General features: G+C 40.3%; 1 protein-coding gene across 6 annotated transcripts in view; it reads right to left on the minus strand.

Annotated features, from left to right (window-relative positions):
• RGS7 (regulator of G protein signaling 7) overlaps positions 1–13,346 on the minus strand; it is a 129,034-nt gene that overhangs the window by 24,070 nt on the left and 91,618 nt on the right. For all 6 annotated transcript variants that reach the window (XM_083496915.1, XM_083496914.1, XM_083496913.1 and 3 more), the window contains exons 5-6: positions 5,229–5,335; positions 3,989–4,040 (exon numbers count right to left, since the gene is read on the minus strand). In XM_083496915.1, the coding sequence (XP_083353041.1) occupies positions 3,989–4,040; positions 5,229–5,335 (159 nt within the window). The remainder of the gene's footprint in view (positions 1–3,988; positions 4,041–5,228; positions 5,336–13,346) is intronic.

The following is a 13,346-nucleotide window of genomic DNA, read 5'->3' on the forward strand; positions in this document are numbered from 1 at the left end:
GTTTAAGGTTCCTCACGCCTCCTCTGTCAGCAGCTTAATTGTACCTCACTGGAAATCCCATATGTTTTTGTTTTTGGTCAGGAGAGACCAGATAATTATGAGGTTTCAAACTAGAAACAAGCAAGTGGACTAATTATACTTTGTATACTTTTATTTAGTAGGAAACCCACAGATTTCCATATATTTAGCTCTGTTGCAACAACTGACTCAGCTAAACTGCACTTAAACAGCACCGACTTTTGAAGTTTTAAGTAGCTGTTAAGTTTTACAGTTTGTATTTTTAAAACTTTGCGCTGTTTGTATTTTTGTTCTGCTTTTGCCAAGTAAAGCAGCCTAAAAATATTTCAAATATTATTATTATTATTATTATTATTATTATTATTATTATTAAGTAAATGGGAAATAATTTACTAATGTTTTTGTCTATCTGACAAGCGTTTAAAATGTCGTTTATTTTATTTAATATATTTATATTTCATGTTATTAAAACAAAACACCAAGGAAGCTTCAAATGTACATTGTATGGTCAGAAGATATCTCCTCCTGGTTACAGCTATCTATGTTTATGCCCAAACCAGCTGGCAAACTTTACACCTCTCACTTTGAAAACCAAGTCCTCATGCAAATGTGCTCACAGCTTTGATATTCAATACCACTGTTTCACATTCTCAATGTTCTAAAATGGCTACTGACCAGAAAATCACTAGCCAGAAGAAAACCAAAACCAAACTCTAGCTGCTTGGAGGTGGGGGCGGGGAGGGGCTTAATACGAAGCCTGATGCATCTTGGGATAAACTTCTTTAGGGGAATGTTTTAAATAGCACATCTCACCAAGTATATAAACCATGATAGCAAAAGTGTTACTACAGCAGTTTGAATACTTGGTGAGAATTGTTCCTTACATTTTAAGTAGGATTATTCTGAAATTATTCTGAAATATTCCATATGGATTATTCTGAAACATGCTTTTGGGGGTGAATTCTGAAAAGGCAAGGAAATCCTATCCTAGTGTTATGAATTTCTCTCTAAATACACAGCCTATCGTTTCCCACACACCACAAATGACCAGACTGCATCATTCTATAATACATTCAAACTTAAAACTATGCAAGAATTTCAAAGATTTATTATGGCCTAAGTCTTTGTGAACTAAATTCCAGTTATCAAATAAAGGGACTGTGGGTAGTTCATGAAAGCTCATACATGAATTGGCCTTTAAGGTCATGAGACTCTATTGAAAGAGACCAACTACTCCTCTGGGAATTTAGCAGGTGAAGTTTCTCCTGACATAGAGATAAAGTGATGGAGTGGAGGAGTCAATTGCTATTGTTAAAAGCACAGGAACAAGACCTATAATAAACTGGTACCCTCATGATGGCAAACAGGGGCAGATATAGAACGAGTGTAAACTGCATACAGTGGTGCCCCGCAAGACGAATGCCTCGCAAGACGAAAAACTCGCTTGACGAAAGGGTTTTGCGGTTTTTGAGCTGCTTCGCAAGACGAATTTCCCTATGGGCTTGCTTCGCAAGACGAAAACATCTTGCAAGTTTGTTTCCTTTTTCTTAACACCACTAATACAGTTGCGACTTGACTTCGAGGAGCAACTCATAGAACGCGGTGTGGTAGCCTTTTTTGAGGTTTTTGGTGATTTTTGAAGCTTTTCCAAAACTTTTCCGACACCGTGCTTCGCAAGACGAAAAATTCGCTAGATGAAAAAACTCACGGAACGAATTAATTTTGTCTTGCGAGGCACCACTGTAGTCTGAAAAGCTAACTTTCTTCAGTGACCAGGTGGTATGTTTTGAGTATGCACACTGGTGCATTGCACATTCTTGTGAATGTTGTTAGGAGACCCCCTCTTCACCTCACAGAGCTGCCATTCTCTTAAGTCCCTGAGAAGAGGGATTGATTGTTAAACCACTCTGGGAATTGCAGCTCTGTGAGGTAAACAGAGGTCTCCTAACAAGACTCAGCACTCTTAACAAACTACAGTTCCCAGGATTATTTCAGAAAAGCCATGATTGGCATGATACTGCTTTAAATAGTGCAGATGGGGCCTCAGTTGGACTGCATCTGATGCTGAAGCTATGAGATAATCTGCCTTCTGAAAAGGTGATCTGGCACAAAAGTACTAATACAACTTTAGCTTTACGGCAGGGATAGGCTACATCTTCCACCATTCCTCACTGTTGACTATACTGACACAGCTGATGAGACTTTGAGTTCAACAACTTATTGAGGGCCATAGGTTTTCTATTTCTGCTTTGGAATGAAAAACTATTTGTTTAGCTGAGCTTGAGTCCCAGGACTTTGCATTTCACAGCTGAGCTGTGCGAACCTGGGATAGGCACGAAAAAGTTTCAATAACCCCTTAAATTTAAGCTCCCAGGTCATAGGCAAGAACAAACTTCTAACGTCCAAAAATAATGTTGACAACCTGGTGAACATATCATTTTTAAGTGTGCCAAAGCCAAACTTCTTTATTTAAAAAGTTGATTCCTTGTTTTCATCTACCTTTCAAATTTCTACTCAGTCACTATGCACACACTTTGTCAATTCTGCAGTATTAATTTTAAGACTATAACCAAAACCACTTGCTCCTTTCATGCCATGTATATAGTCCAGAAAATATAAGTGAAGCAGGAAAGAACAATGGGGCAACAATCCAACACAATAATAGATTGGGCACAGTACAACACAATAAATGTCCATAGCCAGGGTTGTTGTTTTTTGACAGTGCCTATTTACATTTATATATTCATTTTGTGGAATGAATAAGGTGCTTCATTTTGAAATGTGTTGAATGTGTTTCAAATTTAATGTTAAGTTTAATTTTTAAGCCCTGCATGCATAATACATGGCATAAATATCAAAAAGGAACGTAACCTTATGTCAAAGAGAAATGTAATGGACCACTTAACAGTGAACTTCTCGAACTCTTGCTGTCTTTCACAAGAATACTACAAGAGGTCACCTAATGATCCCCTATGCTTTGTTTATGGGGCAGAGATTGAAATAAAAGTACATCTAAGTAACATTTTACATCAGGCATAAGCAAACTCCAGCCCTGCAGAATTTCTGGACTACAATTCCCATCATCCATGGCTAACAGGACCAGTGGTCAGGGATGATGGGAAATGTGGTCCCAAGCATCTGGAGGGCCAGAGTTTACCTATACCTGTTTTATACCTAATGTATGTTAGAAAGATATTAGCAAATGTGGCCATGGGATGGTGGTCATGCACAGATTCACATCTCTGTGACCTAGTCTGAATTAGTTCTTAGCTTTGGGCATTCTTAAGTTGATCGCTGGCTGTTGTTTCAACAAATACAAATGTCAAATTCACTACCGGTGAACAGTGTCAGCTTTGGGCTTTGGAGAACCCTTGGCCAAGATGCTTTGAGTGGGTCCACCTCCTCCTTCCTGTTGCCACCACTGTCAGTTCACAAATCAATCTCAGTCTGGGACAAAACTGTACAACCATCCAAAGGGAGAGCAGAAGGCAAATGGAAAATGCAGCTTCATCTTCTCCTCTCTCTTGTTGCTGCTTGTGTGCTCAGGATAGCTGAACAGTGACCAGGCAGTAACAGCAAGACAGAGGAGGAGCAAAAGCACCAGGCTGATCTAGGGGTTAGCCATAGGACCCTTTCTGGGGAGTGGGCCTTCGGTGGTGCCCAACAATGCCTACATCTGGTGCCAACCCTGCCTTTGAATTAATTTCTGAGTCAGCACATTTACAAAGTGGCAAAAATAATGCTATTTTTGTATTCCCATGTTGTGTGCAGATTTGACCTCTGCCTTAGTAAACTTTGTAAACCAAAGCCAATCTTGAGCTCAGCATTAGCAGTTCTTGACCTGGGTTTGAAAAGTAAAGCCAGGAGTAGTTTAGTGAAAAAGACGGATTAAATGCAAAAGACGATTATGAGACTTTCATCCATACAATGCAAGACTCCGGAGTGAAAGAGAAGAGAGATCCACACTGACCATAATCTGTGTTTTCCGGCTCCCAACAATTGGATGGCCAAAAATAGGGTGTCTGCAAAATAAAACAAAAATGGAAGAATGTAGGAATTTATGTCTGACAAAATATAAACATGCATACTACATTTCCTTTGACTTCTAAAATTAACTGTCTGGGGAGTGGCTAGCAGTATCAATTGAACATATTTAAATGCCATACAGCAAAGAAAAATTGATACTCCAAATAATGTTGTTATAACTTTGTGCATAGAATCAAGTGTTTCTTATAAGGTTGGGCAATTATCTATATTTTTCTGAAAACTCTCACCACTTCTTCTTTGCAGGAGAAACCAATGCAAGTATGGTGCCAATTTATGGCGCAATGGATTGCTTCAGAGCATCTTTGCAGTGACTAGCTAGGAACCGGCCTATACCTCAGCCTTGGGCCACTCAGAATCTCTTGTACTTTTGTAACATAGATAGAAGTTATAAACCTGCCTTCATTTTGCTATTTAACTGCAGCTTGAGACCTTGATTATGTAAGTAAATAATACTTTTACTTCTTCACAAAGCAATGCATGTGTGGTTAATATTTTTAGTGAGGGGGAGGAAGGAGTCATACTAGGAAAATGCAGTCTGCCTTAAAGCATCCTGGATCATTGTTTCTAGAAGGTGATTCAGTCTTGCCTTAGCTTTCAAGTTTAAAGCTGCAAAGGATGGTACTCTGCTGATCTCACTCATATGAGCAAGGAAGGATAATAGCTAAATAATATATCTTCTCCTATTGCCTCAATTCATTCCTAATCAGATTCTAATCCATATCTGGAGATGTGGAGCACTGAACCAAGGACTGACTACATGCAGAGCAAATACTTTATCACTGAGCTATTGCCCTTCTCCTAAGTATCCATAAATATCCCTCCTCTTCCTTTGGCCACCTTCTTAAACTACTCCAGTTAATGCTTTTCCAACAAAGCTCTGTACATAACACTGCCAGAAACTGAATGTGGATCTGTCTGTGTGCTATTCCTTTGGGATGTGTTTGCAGATGGCTACTTCTATAGCCACTAGCTATATCAGGGCACCTCTCCCCCTTTCCCAGCACAAACACATGTGTTTTATGTATGTGGCTGGGGGAGAGATGCCCTTTCAGTAGCTGCTGCTGATACTGGACCACATCATGAACAGAAGTCTGCTGTATTGACAATGAAGAAATCCCTTGCTATTACATGTCAAGTCAATGAAATAAAGCAGGAATACTTACTTGGAACCGGTAAAAGGTGCCATCATCTTTCAGCGTTAAAACATGGTCTGAGATAGGAAAGAAATAACCATGGGCTGCCATTAATGTTCCCAGATGAAGAGCTTCCACTGTGCCAGAGGGAAACAAAAGCAATTAACACTTAAAAAATAAAAATAAAAACTTCATGGTGAAGTGTTTGGACATTTATTCTTCTGAGAGAAATTTCACCAGCTGTTGACAATTTAGACTGGGAAAATATATATAAATCAGAGAGAGGAAAGGAAGATGAAATTGTGCACTCTTCTTTCTTAACATGGGACCTCATTAAGACAGCATACATCCAATTATCAGAAAACAAATGGGTAAGGCCAGTGCTTTTTTCTTAAAAAAATGTTTAGGGGTACTCTCATTTTCCTTCTCATATTGAAATACTGCCCCTCAATGAGGCCAAACTTAGATTCACAAAATGTTTAGGGGTATATGTACCCCTGCGTCCCCCCAGAAAAAAGCAACGAGTAAGGCTACCACTTTCATAGTCGTCAACAGGCTCTCCCAGCTATCTGCCTATCTCCCATTCCCACCACCCTTCTGAGTAACACCCCTCCCCACCTTCTCACTATATAGAAGGATCTGGCAACTTCTGTTTCAGTGTATCTGAAGAAGTGTGCATGCACACGAAAGCTCATACCAAGAACTAACTTAGTTGGTCTTTAAGGTGCTACTGGAAGGAATTTTTTTATTTTGACTTTCATAGGAGTTAAGAATAAGAAAATTTGGTAGAAAATGTTCCAGACGCTGATTTTCCTGTATCAAAGACCTGAATATCCTTAAGCTGCTAATGCAATGGCTGCTTACAGCCACTACCAAAATATAGGTGATAGATAGATATTCAAACTAAGATGTTCATCCATACACAAGCAAAGCAATCCAACACATGGCCCAGTGAGCTTGAAATCTCAGCAAGATTTGCATCTGTGTAACTTCATATTACAGTACTCTGAGTAAAACTTAGTTGACTATCACCTAAACTCTCTGCAGCTCATTCCACCCCCTTGTGAATCTTGTTATAGACACCCTATCATTGATCAGTCATTTATTTAAAGTATTTATTACTTGCTTTTCTATGCATGCATCCTAAACAATGTACATAAACTACAAAGCAGTGCAAGCAACCAATTACTATACCAATATACCACAGGCATCCTACTTGTTTCTGCAGAATAGCATACACACCACTCATTCAGGAAGGGGAACTAATATGAGGCTGGAAGGTCATTTTTAAATATAATTTCCTACTGACAAATTACATAAGGAACACCTGGAACTGGAGATAGGACAGACTCTTTTCATATTGAAATTCAGATAATAAATACTTGAATAGCAATCTACAATTGCCATTCCAGAATGATATTCTGAGCATAATGGAACATATTCTAAATAATGATTTTTAGAAATATAAATATAGCTTCCACTTCCAAAATACAAATATAGCATTTGCTTCATAGTTACTATAGCTGCTGAAAGCTACATGTCAGAAATTTCCTTTGATCTGCATTTCATGAATAGAAGCTTTCAATTTGCCAGGGACAAACTGGAGCAGATGTTTCATTAATGTGTACTTCCAACAACCCAAGCAAGTGAGATTATTGGGCATTTATTTACCTTTACTGCACAAGGATGGTAGTGGTTCCCATTACTGAGACATAACTCAGGGGTTTTTTTATCATAGGACAATGAAACATTTCCCCCTTGGCTTCAAAAGCTCTACTTTTTCTGCATAAATTTGCTTGCTTAGCATTTAGGGAAGATTGAAATTTATAAGGGGGTTGTTGTACGAGTTGGGAAAGATGGTTTTGAGATATGGCAGTTGGCCTGAGGAGGTGTTATTTACTTGCTGGTTGAAAAAGCCTTTGTCGGCATCGATCCAGTTCTGTATACATCTTCTGCTCAGTCATGTTTAGGCTCAAAGTTTCGTTCACAGAGAAAAGAAAAAACCCCATCACATTACATGAGCTGCATGTATGGTGGGATCAAAGGAAACAGACAGAGAGAGAGAGACAGGAAGAAGAAAAAGGCTGGAATTTTTCTAAAATGCATCTGTAGCTTCTGCCCTGCCTGTCTCTAGAAGCAGAAGTGGGATGATTGGTTCCAGCAGTGGTAGTAAGGAAGGAGCAGGAACTCTTCCTCCGCAGGCAAAAGCTTCAGGTCCATTCCAGCTTTTTTCATCTGCCTGCACTTGTCTCTATCTCATGCCTCTATCTGAGCTCTGCTCGTCACCTTTTGTGAAGAGAGATCTGTGAGGATGAGGGACTGCTCTTGTGGCACACAAGCAAGGCAGAGGAGGAGCCATCCTGCTTTTGGTGCTGCCCACTTCTGCCTTCTTCTGGTCAGCTTGGCACAGGTCTTTTTCTCTGCAGGAAAAAAATCTCCTGTTTTGGCTCCTTGACCACTCTTCTTGTGATTGTTCTATAAGCTTTTTGCCCCTTCACCTCTTCCTTGTCCATATTTGTTTGTGTTGTTGTCCACCCTTCTGTCTTCTTTCATTGAAATAAACAGATTAAAACCCTGGGTACACACTCTAATGAGTTGTCCTGCACACACCTGTGTATTTAACCACTTTACTGGAAGTGACTCCTCAGTGTTTCTCATCTATCAAATGGCACGAATATCCTCCGGTATGAATGCAACATGTAGATATATGTGGCTTTTATTAGTTTGACTTGCTGTGTATTATGTGGCTGGCTTTGATGGGAGTTTTCCCCATCTGGAATATCTGCTTTGTGCATTTTTAGTTCCCGCTTCTGTCTTGCAATGGACAACCATTATTCATGAGGCCACAAAAGTGGCTTGCCAGAATCCACCCCAGCCTCAGCAAGTCATGCATATTTCATCTGTGAGATTTTGTAGAAAATGTGCCTGTGGACAAACATGCCAATAAAAGGCATTGTGGGGGTGGGGGGAGGAGAGAGATTTAAGAAAATGGAAGGAGAAGAGTGCCAGGGTTGAAAAGTGTTTTGAAGGAAACAACCAGAATGATCCATTACTAAAAGCCATGGTCCTCTAGAAGAACACTCATAAATATGCCTGTAGAAGACAAATCAATACCAAACTTGTGTTTCTGTTTTCGCTATTCCCTCAAACCACCACAGAGCTAATCTAGCTGAGTGGAATCACAGCTGGAAACACTGACATCATAGGAGCTGTGTGTGGAGTTTTATTCGGCAGCCAGGATGGCTGGCTTAGGGGATTTATCACAAAACTTTAGTTCAGGGTTATGGCAGACATACTCTTTATTGAGGGTTGTTTCAGTTAATAGGGTTTACATAGTATTTGGTTGTTATAAGGCAAAACTAGAACAGAGAACTGGGAGTTCCTGGAGTACAGAGGGAAGTGTGCCTATTCACAGCAAGGTTAGTGTTCTTGACCCTTACTTTTGCCACCTGGTTCCTTCTGCCTTATCAAACTAGTGTTCTCCATTATTATTGCTGAATCCTAGGGCTCATAGACAATGTGCCCCTTTTCTCCATTTGGGGTTCCAAGAGGGCATGGAGGCATGAAACTCACTGCTGCCCCTCCCAGCTTATCAGGCCTTATTTTTATTTTCTGATGCTAGCTGAGAACATAGCTATGTCATGACAAGGTATCATTCCACATGAGGATAAATGGGACTCCAATGGTTGTCACTAGCCGAAGGGAGGTTGCAGGGGTATTTAGTGAATGTTCCCTGCTGCCCCCAAAAGGGAAGGCAGCTTTGCCCCCTTTCACAATGGACTCTTTTCCTTCCTTCAGTGGAAAGTTTTGGCCCAGAAGCTGAGGTTGCTTCTTGCAAATTGATGGTCACTTTTAAATAATGCATAACTACAGTAAAATTGTTAATAACTCACTAGGGCAGTTATAGTACTCATAACATATAGAACTGATAAAGAAAAGTGTTTTGTTTATATATTTACACACAGAGACAGACAGACAGACAGACAGACACACACACACACACACACACACACACACACATTGCTCATAGGAACTAAAAAACTTAAAAAGGGATAAGCTAAATGTAAACATGTTATGCATTGGTTTCTGATCTCTTGGTTTCTGAACTCTTTCTAGGCACTTTCTAGGTCTGTGGTACTTCTAGAAATCCTAGATAGGAAGACAGAAGATAGAGGAAGCTAGGAAATATAGGAGGGGTGGAAATGGACATGGTTCCATTTTGAATATCATGGATATGAACTGGAAAGGGAAGTCTGAGGAAAAGGAATGTGGGACACAGAAGGATGGAAAAAAGCAGCACGCTGGGCCTCTGCAAGACATGGGCTAGTACCCCACAAAGTCATCCTGTTAGCACAAGGATTTCCATCTGCATAAGAGAACTTCTTCTCCCATGGCCCCCTCCAATTTGCTCTAGGGGTTTTGCTCTAGCATTAACAGGGAAACTTTGCTGGCAACAACCCGTGGTACCACACAAGACAATGTTTCTATTGCTAATGTAGAGGCTTCCTCCTCTCTGCCTTGCTTTGAGGAAGGGGGTTTCTCAAGGTGAGCTAGAAATCTTCCTTGAAATTTAGTTAAAAGTTGACAGTTACTTTAAAGTTATCTAATTTTAAAAAATCTAGCCAGTATGCAATTGTCCATGATATTTAGAACCAGAATATTGCTGTCTTAAAATAGTATATTTTTCAAAGACTCCCTAGGTTTGAATCTCTCAGTCATTGCTCCAGTTCTGTCACAAGCTGACATAAGAACATTTTTTTAAAACTAGTATTAGCATATAATTAGAACTGAAAGTTTAATGGGATGATATTTTTAAAATGATGAATACCACAATCCGTACAGTTGATGTCACAGCTGATGCTTCTGGTACCAGCAGATAAAAGGGTCATGGCATTCATCCACCAGTATCTCAGAAGTCTGTGCATACATGGTAAATAGGTAAAAACAGCTGCTGGAACCTTAGGAATTGGTTATTCCATCACTGCCTTAGGAAGCACATCTTTAGGCATTCAGTATGAACATATCTTTGTCCGTTGAGTTTTCTTGGCAGGGATACTGGAGTGGCTTGCCAGTTCCTGCTCCAGGTGGATCACGTTTAGTCAAAATTCTCCACTATGACCTATCCATCTTGGGTGGCCCTGCACGGCATAGCTCATAGCTCCTCTGAGTTATTCAAGCCCTTTCGCCACAACAAGGCAGTGATCCCTGGAAAAGCCCCTGATGTTGAGAAAGATTGAGGGCACAAGGAGAAGGGGACGACAGAGGACGAGATGGTTGGATAGTGTTCTTGAAGCTACCAGCATGAGTTTGATGGAACTGCAGGAGGCAGTGGAAGACAGGAGTGCCTGGCGTGCTCTGATCCATGGGGTCACGAAGAGTCGGACATGACTAAATGACTAAACAACAACAACATGAACATGTGATGCGGCTTTCATGCATAGGGATGGAAGGATCTGTCTATTTCAGTTCTCTCAGTTTCTCATTTTTCCCATCTTGAATTCATTTCTCCATGTTTCTGCAGCAATTTGCAATTTATTTATTTTTTTAAAAACGGGTGAAAATTCTTCAGTGAATTTCTTCTAATAGCCACATTCTTGTCTACCGTTTTGGCACAGTCTCCCTTGGGAGGTGGTTGACTCTCCTTCCTTGGAGGTTTTTAAGCAGAGGTTGGGTGGCCATCTGTCACGGATGCTTTAGTTGAGATTCCTGCTTTGCAGATAGTTGGACTAGATGACCCTTGGTGTCCCAACTTTACAATTCTATGCTACTATGACTAACATATACTTCTTTTTTGCAAGTAGCTTCTCTTAATAGAATGCCGTTTTGTATGTGCTTTTCGCTAATATATTCATTTTTATACACATTTCCCCCTAATATATGCATTTTTGTAAACAATGTTTGGTTAGAGAACAACGGTGCTAAATTTGGATCCTACTCACACAGTGCCTCCTCCTGGCTGACATGGATTGTACATGCGCTGGAGGTGGGTGTGGCCAACACATGCATCAATATCTGAGACCAAGGGTAGCCTGATCATGCGTGGCACCCTCATCAAGTGCTCCCTTCCTTGTTTTTTGTGTTTGGATTCCATTGACTGCTATGTACTGGTGGCTGGAAGCCAATATAAAGGCTAGTATATTTGCAAGGGGAAAACCCGTGTTCAAAACACTTCGCGCAGAAGTGTAGTGAAGAAAATATGAAATAATTTCATGTTTTCCACCATGAGCTCCTTTAAGACCAAAAAGATACACAAAGACAGCCTTCATTACAACAACACTTCTACAAAGATGCCATAATACTGGTAACTTGGAAGACAGAAAGCATTTAATTTTTGTAGTGTTGTGCAGTTGAGGCCTACACAGGGACAGAAAAAATCAGAGTGAGGAAATCGTCGGTAATGACGTATGTCCTTTGGAACCCCATGGTAGGCCGGCACCAGAACAGGCTTTCATTTTAAAATTTCTAACACTTCACTCCAGGAAAAATCTCATAAAGTCTGACTAAAGTTTACTTCAAAGACTTGGAAGCAAACTCCAGCTTATGAATTGTTGAAATTCAGCCATCCACGTTCTTTGATGGCTCTACAACAGTTTATGGTGGGAACGGGAAAAGGCCGACAAATTTTATTAGAATTATTGGCACGATATGGAACCGCAATCTCTGTGCAAGCATTCAAGTTAATCCTAGTTATCAGAACAAACCTGAGCACTTTAGTTCTTGTATAAAATCTTGTGGGGGAACTAATGGCCATTAGCGCTTAGGAACTTGGCTTTGGTTCACACTAATAAAGCCACAGCTCTGCAATACCTCAAAGTGTGTTAACAAGAAACTTGGTTCTGGATTATCTATGACAGGATAGCACAACATGCACCAAGTGTGAGTGGTTTTGGCACTTCTTCAATGGTGATATAGTTTAGCCACTCTCAATCTAGGAAATGGGGTGGTGCATCAAACATATCCAGGTACTGTTGTGTGCAAGGCACTGTGGAACCAAGTAAGAAACTAGAGTGAAAAATCTAGCTTGAACTTCCATGCTCCTTAAGAAATAATAATAAAAGTATTCTATTGCAAATACTTCCTAAATGAAAGGAGGAACACCATCATTTTAGGTTAAATAAAACAAATGCAAGCTGTATGAATAGTAAGAGCTATTCATGGCTGCTAACACATTAACACAAAACCACTGAATGTCAGCAGTGTGAAGATGAGATCTCTCCATTCTCGGCAGAAAGCTGTGAAGCAGTATATAGCCTGGGCATTGAAAAGGTCCTTGCTGCTCAATTGCTAGATGCCTCTGCAAAGGATTTGAGGAAACATTTTTGCACAGGCTAAAAAGGCAACAGAATAAATATGGCCAGATAATGTTTGTGTTGCATTTTAAAACTTCCCTGCCATAACTATATCTATGTAGCACTTACTTTATACAGTGGCAAAGGAGGCGGAAAATGAGCTGGGATTATGGATGGGCTAGGAATGAGTGATAGAAAAGCAGTGTTTTAACTGATAGCTTGTCCACACCCAGGCAATGCTTCCCATTTAGGAACATATGCCATCTAGAAATAAACTCTATACTGGTGCCATTAGTGCCTGGTCCATGTTCACAGCACAGCTGGCTTTATAAGCACAACCATGGCATCCAATGTACCCTCAGATCCTGTAATAGCAAAGTCATTTCTCATTGCCACCCACTAGTGAATTCCCAGCTGAAGGCTTTTCTATACTCAGAACCAGCTCTGCTGGTTGAGGAGGAGAAGGTCATCGCAGCAAAAGAGAGCAGTGGCAAATAGCATTCACGTTTTGCATTCCCTTTGCTAAATTCCAATTGGATTTCCCATTTACTTTAATCTGAGAGAAAATGGATGTCAAATTGCACAGGGAGTCACAGGTAGGCAGTCCTAAGAATAGCAAGAGCTCACATGTAACAAATAACTTCAGCTTCCTACATTATATGCGCACTTCTGCAAATCACTCTCACGACAAAAATGAAATAAAGCGGGAAGGATTTATACCTGTGCTTACCAGAGATTATGTGGGATTACAGAAGCTAACAAAAGTTCTTAACCAAGCTGCACACATTTTCTCAACCATTTCAAAGGTGAAAATGGGGACACTACTCAGCTGCAGGAGCATTTAGGACTAAGCCATGGT

Source organism: Podarcis liolepis (genome assembly GCF_965112155.1).
Source record: "Podarcis liolepis genome assembly, chromosome: 3".
In the NCBI taxonomy this organism is placed as follows: domain Eukaryota; kingdom Metazoa; phylum Chordata; class Lepidosauria; order Squamata; family Lacertidae; genus Podarcis; species Podarcis liolepis.